This window comes from Pyxicephalus adspersus, chromosome 8, assembly GCF_032062135.1.
Source record: "Pyxicephalus adspersus chromosome 8, UCB_Pads_2.0, whole genome shotgun sequence".
Taxonomy (NCBI): domain Eukaryota; kingdom Metazoa; phylum Chordata; class Amphibia; order Anura; family Pyxicephalidae; genus Pyxicephalus; species Pyxicephalus adspersus.
The window spans coordinates 3,656,428-3,671,915 of record NC_092865.1 but is presented as its reverse complement, the minus strand read 5'-3'; the positions used below and the strand labels follow the sequence as shown (position 1 = coordinate 3,671,915).

The following is a 15,488-nucleotide window of genomic DNA, read 5'->3' as shown; positions in this document are numbered from 1 at the left end:
TGTCTTGTCTGTTCTGAAAGCATGTGGAGAAGCTCGAGTTGATTGGCATGGATTTCATATGGAAAGTTGCAGTCGAATCCCCGGATGAAGAGATTGCTAACGAAGCCATTCAGCTGATAATCAACTACAGCTACATCAATCTAAACCCCAGGCTAAAGAAAGTAAGTAGAAAAACCCGTTCACAGGTCACAAAGGATCTGAAACTGTCTGGGCTGCTTTTAACAACTAGTTGCTTTCTTCATTTAGTTTTACCCTCCATGGAAGGATGATTGGAATTAGCTTAACAGTTTTACATTTTTGTATTATAGTTTGTTTGTTAATAGTTAATCATTTTCCTTTTTTTCACACAGGATTCAGTTTCTTTGCACAAGAAATTTATTGCAGATTGCTACACGCGGTTAGAGGTAAGAAGTTTACATGTCTTAACTTTAAATGGTTAGCTTGCAGTCAAAAAAAGTACACTTGTGTAATTAGCCACTTCCTGCTTTCACTACAAGATATTCATGTCATCTGAGGACTTGGTAATGTGATTATGAGATGGTAGTTTACTCCTGCACTTTGGGAGTGCCTGTTCAACTAGACCAGCTGTATAAACCTCTCCTGTGGATAAGGGGAGTCTAACTTGGTGTTTATAAACAGTGCTCAGTCACCAAAAATTAAGGTTGACAAACCATGAGGACCCGATGGATTACATCCACGTGTCCTCAAAGAGCTGAGCTTGGTTATTTCAAAGCCATTATTTCTAAATTTTTGAGACTCTTAAGTCACTGGCAAGGTACCGATGGATTGGCATAAGGCCAATGTGGTTCCTATCTTGAAAAAGGGAGCAAAGTCATTACCAGGTAACTACAGACCGGTTAGTTTAATGTCCGTAGTTGGAAAGGCCCTAGAGAGTTTGATAAAGAACCACATAGAGGAGTTTCTGCTAGAAATATTATTATAAGTGATAGTCAGCATGGCTTCAAGAAAGACTGAAGTTGTCAAACAATTTTACTCTCTTTTTGAGGAATTAAGTAAACAGGTAGACAGTGGAATAGCAGTTGATATGCTGTACTTGGACTTTGCTAAAGCATTTGACACCGTACCCCACAGACAGTTATTATACAAGTTAGGGTCAATAGGTTTAGAAAAGTCAATCAGTAAATGGATAGGGGAACTGGCTTAAAGATCGCATCCAGAGAGGTGTAATTATTGCATGCGGGATGTCTATAATCTACAAGCAGACCTGGATGTTATGTTTGATATTGGCAGCCAAGTGGCAAATTACATCTAAATTTAGATAAATCTAAAGTTATGGTCGATCACAAAGGCAGTGCGAGTCCATTCCGTAACCCTGCCTTACCCCTCCCTGCTGTTTACCAACAGCCCTTCTGCACGTCTATAGGGATTCCGGGGATGTCTTTCTGTATGAGAAAGCTCGTGTAACAGTGGGGAGTGGGCAGGGAGGCAGAAAGGATGGGAGGACAGGCTGAGGTGAGCAGTGCTGGGCAGCCAAGATACCTTTGTACAGATTGTCAGTTATTTTTCTTGTGCAGTTCGTCATTCTCCTATGACAGGTGAGCTGTAGCTTTCCTGTCACTATAGTCTTGTAGTGCAATGTCTGTGCAATGTTCTGCCATTCAATCCCTCATTAGCTTCAGTCACTTCTGTGTCATACTCTCTCGATCGATAGATAGATAGATAGATAGATAGATAGATAGATAGATAGATAAAATTAGCTTTTTTACTGTTGGTGGATCATTTTTCCTTGGTGTGGGCATTTCTGGTTTAGAGGAAATACATTTGGGGGAATCAGAAATGGAAAAGTATCAAGCTGCAATATCTAAAGCTAGCAAAGTACTTTCTTGTATTAAAAGAGGAATAGACTGCAGAGATGGAGACATAATCCTGCCCCTGTACAAAGCATTGGTCACACCACATCTGGAATATGCAGTGCAGTTTTGGTCACCAGTTCACAAAAAGGACATTGTGGAATTGGAGAGAGTGCAGAGAAGGGCAACTAAACTAATAAAAGGAATGGAGGAGCTATCAGGAGAGATTAGCTAAACTAAATCTATTTTCTCTTGAGAAGAGACGTTTAGGAGGGGTATGATCACCCTGTATTAATATATAAATGGTCCATATAGAGAATTCTCTTCCCCTTTATTCACTGTGAGATCATTACAAAGAACAAGAGGGCACTCTTTGCGTCTGGAGGAAAAGAAGTTTAAACTTCAGTTAAGGAAGGGATTCTTCACTGTAAGGTCTGTGAAAATGTGGGACCGGCTCCCTCACGAAGTAATTTCAGCAAGTTCTATAGATTGCTTTAGGAAAAAGCTAGATGATTTCTAGAAGCAGAGAATATAACTGGGTATTAAGGATTTTAAAGTAAAGATAAAGTAAGGACTGTTGATCCAGGGAACATCCAATTGCCGATTTTTTTTTTTTTTTTTCCCCTGTTGAAGCAAATTGTACCAGGGTGTTTTGCTTTCTACTGGACCAACTATGCCTAGGGGTTTTATATCTGGGATATGTTTATTTCCCTAGTGGTTGAACTTAATGGACTTTTTTCAACCTAACCTACTGAGTAACTATGTAATAGAGAGATAAACGTGTATCGGTGATACATGGTTACTCTTGTATTGCTATACAATGTTTAACAGTCTTTTCAACTATTTTTTTTGTCCCTTTCATCCCTTCCTACGCATATCAGTGTACATATTATTCATAGTTTTAAACATGTTAATGATGGAGCTCTTCATGAGGTCTTAAAGAAATTTAAACTTGCAATTAAAGGCAGATCTTTAATTACTATTTACTGATAAATGTATGTCTTCTATTGCTCTGCAGGCCGCTAGCTCAGCACTTGGAGGCCCCACTCTGACCCACGCTGTCACCAGAGCTACAAAAATGCTGACGGCAACTGCCATGCCATCGGTAGCCACCTCAGTGCAGTCACCGTACAGGTAAGTCAATTCTGGGGACAGACTTGCCTTCTATTACTTTTGTTTTCTTTTCTGCATGCTTACATTTTTGTTGCCCTACTATGCTTATTCAACTCTGAGCTTATTTAAAACCTAACTAATGGGCACACATTTTGTAAGAAAATGATTTGCCACAATAAAAGAAATCTGCAATGTCTTGTTCTTGCTTACTTCTTCCCTCCCCTGAGCGGTCCTCTTCAGTCTTTTTTTTACTATAAGATGTCCTCCATTTTCCTGGTGACATCTGACCAGGTTAACCAGGGAAAGTGAAGATGTTAAGGACAGGTATTAGCTGATGTAACCCGTTTAAGAGAAGGGAACCAGTGTCCTTCACTTTGTAATGATAGATGTCTTCCTTTATCTAAATATCTTGTTTGGTGTGGGTATTTAAGTCTTATGTCTGCTAACAAAACGCTTTGATTTTTATATTTATTTCTGTGCCAGCTATCTCTGTAGAGTACAGAACACTTCACTGTTTGTTTTGAGAGGAGGAGTTGTTCTGTTGCCCCAAAACATCTTCTGTCTTAAGGCATAATTGAACTGTCACCATATCACCTAGCACAGATTTTGCTGGACTTACTGCTTTCTTTGTAAATCTGTACCGTGTTTCTTCCCACTGTATTTGGGGGTCATTGGGTGAAAACCCTGAACCTTAAAAGGGCCAGTTAGTTTTATTGCAAAAATTCTCCAGCAGGGTTCCTAGTTGCATACCATGAAACACTGATTGCTTGCCAAGAAGAATTTTACCAATCTGCACGTAAAATAAATATGAAATTGCAAGCTGATAAAAAGATGAACTCACAAAATAAATCATACCTGTTTGCTTTCAGGTCTACCAAGTTGGTCATTATAGAGAGACTTCTGTTACTGGCGGAACGCTACGTGATCACTATAGAGGTAAGGGATTTAAAAAAAAAAAAAAAAGTCACATGTCAAGCAGAATTTTGTTAAGGCCCCCACATTAAATATTCAAATAAGAATTATTAAAGTTGTCCTTTTGATTTGGGGGGGAAGTTACACTGTCTAAACACTTTTATAGCATTAGACAAAGATTTCATAAGGTATCATTTCTTGATTAGTAGTAGTACTACCATTTGGTGGTGATTTAGATATGCAAGGTTCGGCTGGTTCAAGAACCATAAGCACTGTACAACATTATCTAACAAACACCTTTCAGGGGATTGGGGATGTTTGGTCTGTTGGTTTCATATTAGGACATGGACTATAGCTTCACTAACCAGCAGATCCTAACTAGTACTAAAGCCCTGAATAAAGCAATAGTCTATTTCCTTCCAAAAATACATTGGTCGTGTTTTAGATCAAACACCAATGAAGTGGTCATTTTTATCCAACTGTTTAGCAAAGCAAAGGTCAAGAAATGTTGGTCTACAGTTTCCAACACTTTTTATTTGCCCAAAGTGCTTTTTACCTACTTCCACAATCTTTCCTTTTCCCTTCCTTTTTTTTTTTCAATGTACTTGGTTTGGAGAATATCTTGTCAACCTATGTTACCTGATACCAAAAATGCAAAAGAAGGGACACTTTAACAAGGCAGGACCTTTTCCTGTGGCACGTCCAAGTTTATTCCTAGAACAACAAAAAAAATGCTTTTGGTCTCTCCTCTCACCAGAGCTTTGCTAAAAAAAAAAAAAAATCTTTAGTTGGGTATTTACTCTTTTAGTAAAATCTTGTTGGTAGCTGCAGTCAAAATCTTTTCAAAAATTATCTCTACTTAATGAATGCAGGAAAATACACTGACATATGTTTTTGCTGTATTGCAGGATCTCTACTCTGTTCCAAGAACAATTCTACCTCATGGTGCCTCTTTTCATGGACATCTGTTAACTCTGAACCTTAATTACGAGTCAACCAAAGATACTTTCACCATAGAGGTAAGCATCCGTCTTCTTTTAACGTATGTAAGGAGATCTTTATTTCTATGCACATGCATGTATACCTTTAATTTATCCCTTTAAAAAAAGAACAGAAAAGTACCTGTTGATTTGCCAGCCAGGAAACTTCTAACTCCCTATTAAACTTGACTTTGCTGCTTCTGCTGGCCTTCAGTCCCAAGCAGTGTGCATGCCGAACTATAGAAGAACAATAGAACTTAATGGAGCTCTTCCTAACAGGATAAAAACCGTTTTATTTATTCCCACTGAATTTTCCATTGTGCACTTCAAAGTGGAACTTTTTAATTTGGTTTTAGTGCCATTAATTTTACAAAAAAATGCTTAGTTTACCCTATTTATTTAATGTATTCTGTCATTTACATTGCAGGCCCACAGCAATGAAACCGTGGGGAGCATCCGCTGGAAGATCTCGAGACATCTTAACTGTCCTATAGAAAACTTGCAGATCTTTGCCAATGAGAGCTTGGTAAGTAAACCGTTTATGCTTGCGAACATCTCAGTGAGCATTAGCACAGATAACTTGAAATGTCTGTTTGATTATTTACGTATGATAGGCTGATGTTATCAACAAAGCATACTTCGAGCAATAGTGTTTGCTAAAACAAGAAGTTAGCAGTGTGGCTCTTCAATGAAAATATATGTAATGCTCACCTGGCTGCTGAATTTTAGAAAAATGTGCCACTATGGTTCCTAATGCCCACCCCCTCCATTACTGTGCCTTGTTGTGTTATAGAGGACAGTGGAAGGAATCCAACATTTAATTATTGGCACATGATTGGTTACAGTAATAGCACTTTCAGCATTGTTCTTGACATAAAGCAGGGCATCACTTCAGGTTGTTGATTGTAGTTTTGGTAACAATGGCGAGCCACCTATCTTTGGGCCTCCTCTATATAACTCCAACTTTTCTTATATTGGAACTCAAAACAAAAACTCCTCCTAAAACATGTCATTGTACTGTACCTTTCCAGCTGACAGTCAATAGGGATCAGAAGCTACTCCATCAGTTGGGATTTTCCGATGACCAGACCCTCACTGTAAAGACGCTGGGCGGTGGAACACCATCAGGAGGCTCTGCAGAGACTTCAGCCAGCGCTAGTAGCAGCACTGCCGGCTTCAGCTCATCCTATACCATGGATCAGGTAATAGGAAAATAGCTGCAGTTAAACCATTTATTCTTAAATTTAAATTTCAAGCCTCCATTTTATTTGTGTCTACTTTCATCTGCAGGAAAAGTCTCTGCCAGGAGTGGTAATGGCATTAGTATGTAATGTGTTTGACATGTTGTACCAGCTGGCCAACCTAGAAGAGCCCAGGTAATTATACTGGACATAAGCGATTGCCCTGTGACTATAGATTGGGAGTTACATTATTATGAGTGTCCGGCATAATACTAATGTACAACTTGGTTTTCTCTTATAGAATTACTGTGAGGGTTCGGAAACTTTTACTCTTGATTCCGACAGATCCTGCTGTGCAGGAAGCACTTGATCAGCTGGACTCCCTGGGAAGAAAGGTAAACTAGTAGTCCCCCTAATAGTGTTGTAGCTTCCTCTTTGTTATATTTTTTTCAATAACAATATTCCTATTTTACTCAGAAGACGCTTCTTTCTGATTCGCAATCATCAAAGTCCCCATCCTTATCCTCCAAGCAGCACCACCAGCAGCCGAGTGCAAGCTCAATCCTAGAGAGCCTCTTCCGATCCTCTGCTCCCGGCATGTCAACCTTCCGTGTGCTCTACAACCTGGAGGTAATGGTATAACAAACCCAGCACCCATCTTAACAATTACAAATAGTCAGTTGTGCCTCCTACATTGAAGCAAAGTCTTTCTTATCACATACTCATACATGGATTGGAAAAAAAAGTCAAGAGAGTTATAAAGATGTGTGGGATTGTCATGAATATCCAGCTTTCTGATTGCCTGCTTCTCATACAGGTTTTGAGCTCCAAGCTGATGCCAACTGCAGATGATGAGATGGCAAGAAGCTGTGCCAAGTCATTCTGTGAAAACTTCCTAAAAGCTGGAGGTTTAAGGTCAGTTGCTTGTATTGTATGATTGTCATGTAAGATTTCTGCACTTTTAACACTCCTGTTACAACAAATCTCTAAACCTTTTTCACTTGTTTAACACAGAGGGCCTATTCACATTCATACATTTCAGTATACATCAGTGCATGCACACTGGTTTTGGTTCTTTTGGGTTCTTTTAACTGTTGCAAATTTACATTTCTATCTTTATATAAGGCAGTAGCAGTTCATGAAACATGATTGTAAACACAAGTAAAAATAAATTATAAATGTGCTTGTGTGTGTATCCAGACTATAAGTATGCCTAAGAGTTGGCAGCAACAGAATCCTTCTCTATTGGTATGGTTGATACCACACCACCTATGCTTTGTAGTTTTGACTTCTCCAACGTTGGAGATGATTCCCAGTCCCAGACCTAGGCATTACCAAATTTTTTTCTTTGCTTGCAACTGTATTGGTTTGGGCATTACTACCACCAACTCAATTCCCAGCATTTACTGACAATATCTTTACTCCCCCGATAATCAATATAGAGGAAAACAAACAGTACTTCTGGATTCTTCTGTGTGACAGCCCAATCAGCATTGTCACAGGGTCCATAGACTTTTGTAAGCTATGACTCAAGAAAGTAGTTAATGCAGAAATGTATGGGCACAGCAAACATTTACTTGGCATATTTTGGTGTCTTTCATGAAGCAAGAGTTTCAGTTTTGAACATTGGAAAAGCTAAAAAAAAAAATGCAGGTGCAAACCATAATGAGCTGTGTTTTTGAGGATTTTTTAAAATAAACTATTTTAAATATTTCTTTGAACTTTTTTTAAAAATCATTGCTTTGATTCCTCCATTTTTAAAAGAAGCATTTGTTTTGTTAAACAGTTTGGTGGTTAATGTCATGCAGAGGGACTCCATTCCATCAGAGGTGGATTATGAGACGAGACAAGGTGTCTATTCTATTTGTCTGCAGCTGGCCAGGTGTGTATTATTTTACCAAGATCTTGAAGAAAAGTGTAACACGTTGTTCTGCAGAAATCTTTTTGTGAAGTCAATAAACATATACTTTTAGAAGTGTCAATCTCCTTAGTTCTCCCCAGCTCTCACAGATTCCTACTGACCTTCACATCACTAATGTTTCTTATTCCATAATAAATTTCAGAGGAAGATTCCTATTGTACAGTATGGGGTTTGCTGAAAGGGGTTGAGGGAAAGATATTTACAGTCCTGTTTTACAGGTGTCTATTGGTCTTTTTATTTTCTAATGTCAGGGTCACAAAGAGTTCACAGTTGCTTGCATTTAGTTGTTTTCTGGTACCATAATAACGGCATCTCTATCTTTACAGATTTTTACTGGTTGGGCAGACAATGCCAGCTTCTTTAGATGATGATTTAGCAAAGGACGGCGTTGAAGGGTTGTCATCGAGACCTTTCCGGAATGCAAGTCGCCAGTCCAGCCGCCAGATGTCTCTCTGCGGCACTCCAGAGAAGTCGTCTTACCGCCAACTGTCTGTGTCTGACCGGTCATCTATCAGGGTGGAAGAGATCATTCCCGCTGCTCGGGTTGCCATTCAGGTGATGTCCAATATTGTGGAGTAACTTTATGGTTTAGGTTGGTGTTCCATCCCGATTGTACTTTCCTTTTAGCGTAATATCTGTACACATTTTCATACTATTCATTAATATTATGCACATTGCTGTGTGTTCCAGAATTGGATGTAGGGTTATGACCTCCCCAAAAAAATGTGCTGCCCGAGGCAGTTGTAAATATGCCAGCACCTATAGTTTTCCTCCTGCAAAATCTTAAATAGTTTTAAAAATAACTGTAATTTCTGCAATGTCACATTTATACATTTCTCAGGTAAGCTTGAGCATAGTTAAACAGGTTATATAATAGAGAAATATTTGAAAAGGCCAAATAAAAAGATGAGCCCCGTTTCATGTGTGGAAGGTAGTATGATAAATGCCAATTTACTAGCTTTCCCTCCTAATGTAATAAAGTACCTGTGGTCACCTTTTCTTATTTGTAATTACAGACAATGGAAGTCAACGATTTCACCTGTACTGTGGCCTGTTTCATGAGGCTGTCATGGGCAGCAGCAGCTGGTCGACTGGATCTTGTCGGCAGCAACCAGCCAATTAAAGAAAGCAACAATAGCTTATTCCCTGCTGGACTTCGGGGCAGACTAAGCAGCTCAGGTGGGACACAACTGTTTTCTGATAACAAAAAATTAACAACATAATTATTTTCAATCACTTTGCTTTGTTTCTTTGCTTCCTTTTGGCCAAGACTTCTGCAATTTTTGTAATGATGTTTCTTGGTGGCAGCTTGGCTCTATGTATAACTTTGATAAATGTAAGTGATGCTTTGTTCTCTCTGCAGGAAGTAATTGCAGTTCTGGAAGTGAAGGTGAGGCCACATCATTACATGCCTGGATTTGCGTCCGGAAGCAGTCCGTGTCCACCAAAGATGCCATTATTGCTGGAGAAGCCTTGTCCCTTCTGGTGACCTGCCTGCAGCTGCGCAGCCAACAGCTGGGTATGTAGAAGTAGCCTCAGTCTAAAAGATGGCCATATTTCTTTTTTGTAATTAATATTGTGTCTGAGCAAACTGGCCTTGCATCATGAGTGCTTTTAAGGTTGATTTCCACCTATGCTATCTGTTTGAAAGCGTAATACTTTTTACCTTATGTGTGGAACCAGGTCATGTGACCTGTAAGAAATAAATAGAAAGAACATTGGGACTTTGAGCAGGCTGCTGTGTTGAGCAGTGTTCACTAGGTAGTAATATCTGTTGCATCTGTGTTAGGAATGTGCACGTATTCTATTTCTTAAAGCAGAAAAATGTTTTTTTTTTTTTTTTTGTCTAATTGGGTTGTTTTTCTGCAGGATCTTTCTATAATCTGCCTTCTGTTGCTGATTTTATAATCGATATTCTTCTGGGTTCCCCCAGTGCAGAGGTGAGGTGCAATGAGTGTGAGATTTTCCTTTTAGGTCAGCCGTTCTGTGCATGCAGCAATCAGACATGTCTCTTTCTATAGATCCGCCGTGTTGCCTGCGACCAGCTGTACACACTGAGTCAAACAGACACATCTGCCTACCCTGATGTACAGAAGCCTAATCTCTTCTTGCTGGGAGTTATCTTGTCTGCACAACTACCACTGTGGTCACCAACCAGCATCATGAGAGGCATCAACCAGAGGTAATTGGATTATACTCTGCAACATTTACATTTTTTTAATCTTGGATTTTAAATTTGCAATAAACATTACACCCTCAAATTCTGGATCTCGGCAGGAATGTTTGTTATAGGCTTTGTACAAAGGCAGATTTTGAGCAGTCATTACTAGATTATGAAGCTGTCTCATAACTGTTTTCCCTAAAGTCCCCTCTATATTAAGACCTGTGGATGAATTAATCTTAGGGGGCACCACAAATATACTCAAATATAAGCAGTGGGTTTTTTGGGTTGCCAGAAGAAAATTATTTTCATATATTGGTAATCCTTTGATAGGTAGATTAGTATACCTAACTTTTCCTCATTCCAGCCTTTAGTGTGCCATTTAGCTGCCATCCACCCTCATATCTTTAATAGGCTTACTTGTAGTTTAATGTTCTAGTCACTCTGAATCATTCACACACCAACCTACAATGTATCTGTTCCTGTAGAGTCTAGTTTTAAAGGAACGCTCAGCTTCTTGGTAAGCTTAGTACCCTGAAAGTTTACCTCATCTTTCTTCTACATAAACATTGCTTTCTTAACATGTTATATTTTACATCTTTATGCACTGCATCTTGGATACCGTATTGTGTATTTCAGATTGTTAGCCCAATGTTCAGAATATTTTGACTTGAGATGCCAGCTTTTGGATGACTTGACTAGTAAGTGCAAACTTTTATAATGCTTTAGGACGTATCTGTAAATAATTCAGATGAGTGACTCAAAAGTTAAACTAAAGTAGTACTAAACTTGTAGTTCTATATTGTTTTTCCTTTTGCCCTTGTGGAAAAATTTCCACCCTGTGACACTCTGCTTTTCTGAGAGCTTCTAGTCCGATTCATTAAGATCACATAAATTTTCTTGTGTGCTGACCACCCCAACAACAGCCACAAGGACCTTGTGAAGATCAACATGCAGGTATGAGCATACACATATTCTATCAAATGCCAGCATGTTTCAGATCCCCTTTCTTTTGAGCTTAAAATGGTCAGAACTCTTGGCTAAGAGCTGCCATACTTAAAGCGTACGTATAATCTATGTTTTCACTTTACATAAAAAGGTAGACAATCCTTGCATATAAAAGGAAAATGTTGTTTATTTTTTTATCTTATTTTAAGTGCAACACCTCTTACCTGCGCCCCAGGATCCAAGTGAATCCCGGCTGTTGCGGTGGCATCTGTATGTTAGGGAGCGTGGCCGGATGGTAAATTTAAAAGCAGATTACCGTGTAATCTGCTTTTAAAGGCCACCCGGGGTCCCGGCCATGTCGCTACTCGCATCACCAGGAAGATGCGAAGCACAATGCAGGACTTCTGCATTGTGCATGGCATCTTATGGTTGATGCGAGCAGCAATAGTAAATTCCAAGGATGCTGCCAGCAGGAAACGGCTGCTGACACCACCCCCGGAATTTACTATTGCTGCTCGCATCACCAGTTAGATGCGATGCACAATGCAGGGCTTTTGCAGTGTGCATCTGATCTCCCTGGTGATGCGAGCAGCTGCAGCGTTGGTGGATGCAGGGGGTGATCCAGGGCGGGACATCCCCACTCGCATCATGTGACATCTTCCTAGTGATGCGAGTAGCGTGATATAATCTAGGGGGTTGTGGCCGGGCGGGAAATTTAAAAGCGGATTACAATGTAATCTGCTTTTAAATGGTTTTTACAGTAAAAAACACAATAAAACACATAAAAATAAAAGTACATAAAAACAAATTTCTATGCAAAAAAATTGTATAGTTTTTTGCATAAAAAATGAAAAAAAAAAACACCTTGCTCTGTTGGCGTCCCCCCTCTGGCAGTATCCTCCCTCTTCGATCTTCTCCTGGTGACTGCAGAGACGTTCTCCGCTCTTTGCCGGTGCGGGTGGCAGGAAGTTCAAACATTTTTTTTATTGAATTCAATACAAAATAGCTGTATTGAGTCCAATACAAAAGAAATCTTGATGTGTGTGTGTGTGTGTGTGTGTATATATATATATATATATATATATATATATATATATATATTATACATGCTACTGTTTTTTTTTATTATTTAAAGTTTATCTTTAAATTGATTTAATTTAATAAATATTGGACATGTTTCGGTGAATTATGCCTAGGAATTAGAGGCCTACAATGTAAAATAAATTTCAATGCAAAAAAATGTAACGCTTCTTGCATGGAAATACGGACAGAATTAGAACGCTAGGGGAGGTTAAGTCTCTACACACATTGGGAATGCCAATACGAAGGCTATACTACCTCTTGGTGATCCAGTTCTCTAAATTTCTCCATACATATGGCAATTTTTCCTCCTTACCATGTTTCCTGAACTGTCCCCACACAGCAACCGAGATGGAGCAGCTGAGTATCAGCCCGGCAACCATGTTAGAAGATGAGATCATGTGGTTGGATAACTTTGAGCCGAACCGCACAGCGGAGTGCGAGACGAGCGAGGCGGATAATGTGTGGCTGGCTGGTCATCTCCGGCTTATAAAGACTCTGCTTTCTTTGTGTGGAGCTGAGAAGGAAATGCTAGGTTAGTGTGCAACCCCCTCTTGGCTTATCTGTTAACCCCTGTAACGATCAGATATAACATATCTCTTTCTGAATTGTCTGTCCATGTTACTGTGTTCTCATTGTACAGGACCCTCTCTGATTAAACAGCTCCTGGACGACTTCGTATTCCGAGCCTCCAAGATCATCTTGAACAGGCATTCACCAGCTGGCAGTGGGGCAGTGAGCCAGCAAGATTTCCACCCAAAGTAAGATAGCAGAAATCAGCCTGATCCATAACTACTTACTAGTTTGTTCTGTGTCATCCGGCAGAAAACATGTTCCAATAGTCATCCATTTAAAATTTCACTTTTATCATAATGTGCTGTAGTCATGCAATAAGCTGCAGATTTGCAACTATTCTCTTCCCTGTTGTCTCCTATTTTAAAATTCATATCTGCTTTGAAATATTTGTTTTTCTAAATGATTAAGGAGCCTAAAGAAGTTATTGGATATTTCAATTAAAGTGTTCCTAGCATCTATCAATGTTCTAATGAGCATGGCCTCTTGCAAAAAAATAAGAGTAAAGGGTTAAGCAAATGGTGGGGATAATACACCACAGATCTTCTGCTTTTCTGACATCCCTGAGAATTTAAGCTTTAACCTCCCTGGCGGTATGAATACTAAGTATTTTTAAATGTAAAAGAGGTACATTTAAAAATACTTAGTATTTTAAATTTCCCGCCTCCCAGCCGCACGGTTTGGCCCTCCAGCCACACACTCGCGAGCAGATGCACACACACCCGGCTGGCATCTGCTTCCCCTACCTCGGGTCCCCAGCATTCACATGCCGGGGAAGCAGATACCAGCTAGGCATCTCCAGGTTACACAGATGCCCGAGCAGCATCGCCAGGGGAAGAAGTTGCCAGGCACAGCTGGAGGACTTTGCGGGCACCGCTGGTGGAACGCCGCTGGAACGTGGGAACCAGGTAGGACTTTTAAACTCCCTGGCAATTCCACCCTGCGTGTGGCTCGGGGTTACCGCTTTTGTTATGGAAAATTCACCACGAGCCAAACTCGGGAATACCACCAGGGAGGTTAAATGTCCTAAAAAATTTTTTTAGGAAATTTGAAATAGATCAGACTGATTCATAGAGCAATTTGTTATGCTTTTAAGATGCTCCTGACTAAATTTTCACCTTGAAAAACCTGCCTCCTTTATTTTCATTCTGTGTTCTAGGTGCAGTTCTGTAAACAGTCGACTGGCGGCATACGAGGTTCTGGTAATGCTGGCGGATAGCTCGGTTGCCAATTTGCAGCTTATCACCAAGGAACTGTTGTCAATGCATCATCAGCCCGATTCTGCACTCACAAAGGAATTTGATGTGAGTGTAAAGTATCTTTCACTAGTAGAAAAAAAAGTGATATCTGCAGATAACCACTCCCGGCTTGTTTTTTTACTTCAGCAGCACCCCAGTTGAATTTCCAGTTACAAATGCTGTTGAAGCTTAGACAAGGGAATGACCCTCACATGACTGTGTTGTCATGTGATTAGTCTGGTGGTTTTCTGCTTAGTCTCAAGCACTGTCATAAAAAAAAGTATATATTGGTTATCTGCTCCCTCATGCTGATATTGTGCCTGGGCGCATGCTTTTAAATCTGTAAATGCCAGGAGTGGAAGGACACTATTTACAGACACTTTCACAGTGACCAGAATAGGCATAGTGAAATTGCCCAACATTTTTGAGACATTTTATCCCAAAAGTCACTTGATTGCTTGCAATAATTTATCTTCCTTTTAATTTTGCAGTATCTACCACCTGTAGACAGCAGATCTAATTCTGGTTTTGTCGGACTGAAGAATGGAGGGGCAACCTGTTACATGAATGCCGTCTTTCAACAGCTGTACATGCAACCTGGTCTTCCTGAGGTCTGGTAATCTTTTAAATTCATGTTATTTGGGATGTTTGTATTGGTTATCTTTTTGCACAAAACGGCAATAAACAGCAGTTCTTGTTTCACCTTCTAACCTCGACAACCTGTATGAAGCCAATAGTTTGAAATACTGTGTAAGTGTGCTGGGGAAAGGTGTTCTGAACTGTCTGCTTTTTGTAAGTTTTTAGAAGGCAATTGCCATGATGTGTTGGAGAAAAATAAAAGCAATAGTAATTCTAGATTATATGGTATATTGCTCTGAAAGGAGGTTGTAAAAATAAATAGGATGTGTGTTCTAAAATTATATAATATATAGTGCATTATATAGTTGCTAGGCTTTCATTGGCCAACATTTATGGTACTCTACTGTTCTGTGAAATTCTAGTGACAGTAAAGCTTCCACCCAGGCAACTGCAGGAAGATCATAGAATATTCTACCCCACGGCGAACACACACACACACTAGGCATACTCACTTCACTATACAGTGACATTAATATTTTGCTTTATTGTGATAAAATCCAGCATAGTTTCCATGCCCCTGTTTGTGTTTTAATAAAATTTTAGTCTTAAAAATTGTTTTCGCCTGTATTGTAAGCTTTATAGTATCTCATGTGGTGTTCAGGCATTGCTGTCCATGGAAGATGAAACGCCTAAAGAAGTTATTGGATATTTCAATTAAAGTGTTCCTAGCATCTATCAATGTTCTAATGAGCATGGCCTCTTGCAAAAAAATAAGAGTAAAGGGTTAAGCAAATGGTGGGGATAATACACCACAGATCTTCTGCTTTTCTGACATCCCTGAGAATTTAAGCTTTAACCTCCCTGGCGGTATGAATACTAAGTATTTTTAAATGTAAAAGAGGTACATTTAAAAATACTTAGTATTTTAAATTTCCCGCCTCCCAGCCGCACGGTTTGGCCCTCCAGCCACACACTCGCGAGCAGATGCACA

At 39.6% G+C, this 15,488-nt stretch overlaps 1 protein-coding gene across 1 annotated transcript in view; it reads left to right on the top strand.

Moving 5' to 3' along the window:
- The window catches only part of USP24 (ubiquitin specific peptidase 24), a 94,773-nt gene that overhangs the window by 54,917 nt on the left and 24,368 nt on the right, over positions 1-15,488 (top strand). Inside the window, exons 21-42 of the mRNA XM_072419339.1 lie at positions 21-161; positions 351-404; positions 2,830-2,945; positions 3,794-3,860; positions 4,745-4,855; positions 5,244-5,342; positions 5,848-6,018; positions 6,107-6,192; positions 6,299-6,392; positions 6,475-6,627; positions 6,815-6,912; positions 7,784-7,879; positions 8,245-8,473; positions 8,935-9,097; positions 9,282-9,437; positions 9,788-9,858; positions 9,940-10,100; positions 10,719-10,780; positions 12,451-12,642; positions 12,751-12,868; positions 13,840-13,984; positions 14,410-14,529. Of these exons, the coding sequence (XP_072275440.1) occupies positions 21-161; positions 351-404; positions 2,830-2,945; positions 3,794-3,860; positions 4,745-4,855; positions 5,244-5,342; positions 5,848-6,018; positions 6,107-6,192; positions 6,299-6,392; positions 6,475-6,627; positions 6,815-6,912; positions 7,784-7,879; positions 8,245-8,473; positions 8,935-9,097; positions 9,282-9,437; positions 9,788-9,858; positions 9,940-10,100; positions 10,719-10,780; positions 12,451-12,642; positions 12,751-12,868; positions 13,840-13,984; positions 14,410-14,529 (2,703 nt within the window). The remainder of the gene's footprint in view (positions 1-20; positions 162-350; positions 405-2,829; positions 2,946-3,793; positions 3,861-4,744; positions 4,856-5,243; positions 5,343-5,847; positions 6,019-6,106; positions 6,193-6,298; positions 6,393-6,474; positions 6,628-6,814; positions 6,913-7,783; positions 7,880-8,244; positions 8,474-8,934; positions 9,098-9,281; positions 9,438-9,787; positions 9,859-9,939; positions 10,101-10,718; positions 10,781-12,450; positions 12,643-12,750; positions 12,869-13,839; positions 13,985-14,409; positions 14,530-15,488) is intronic.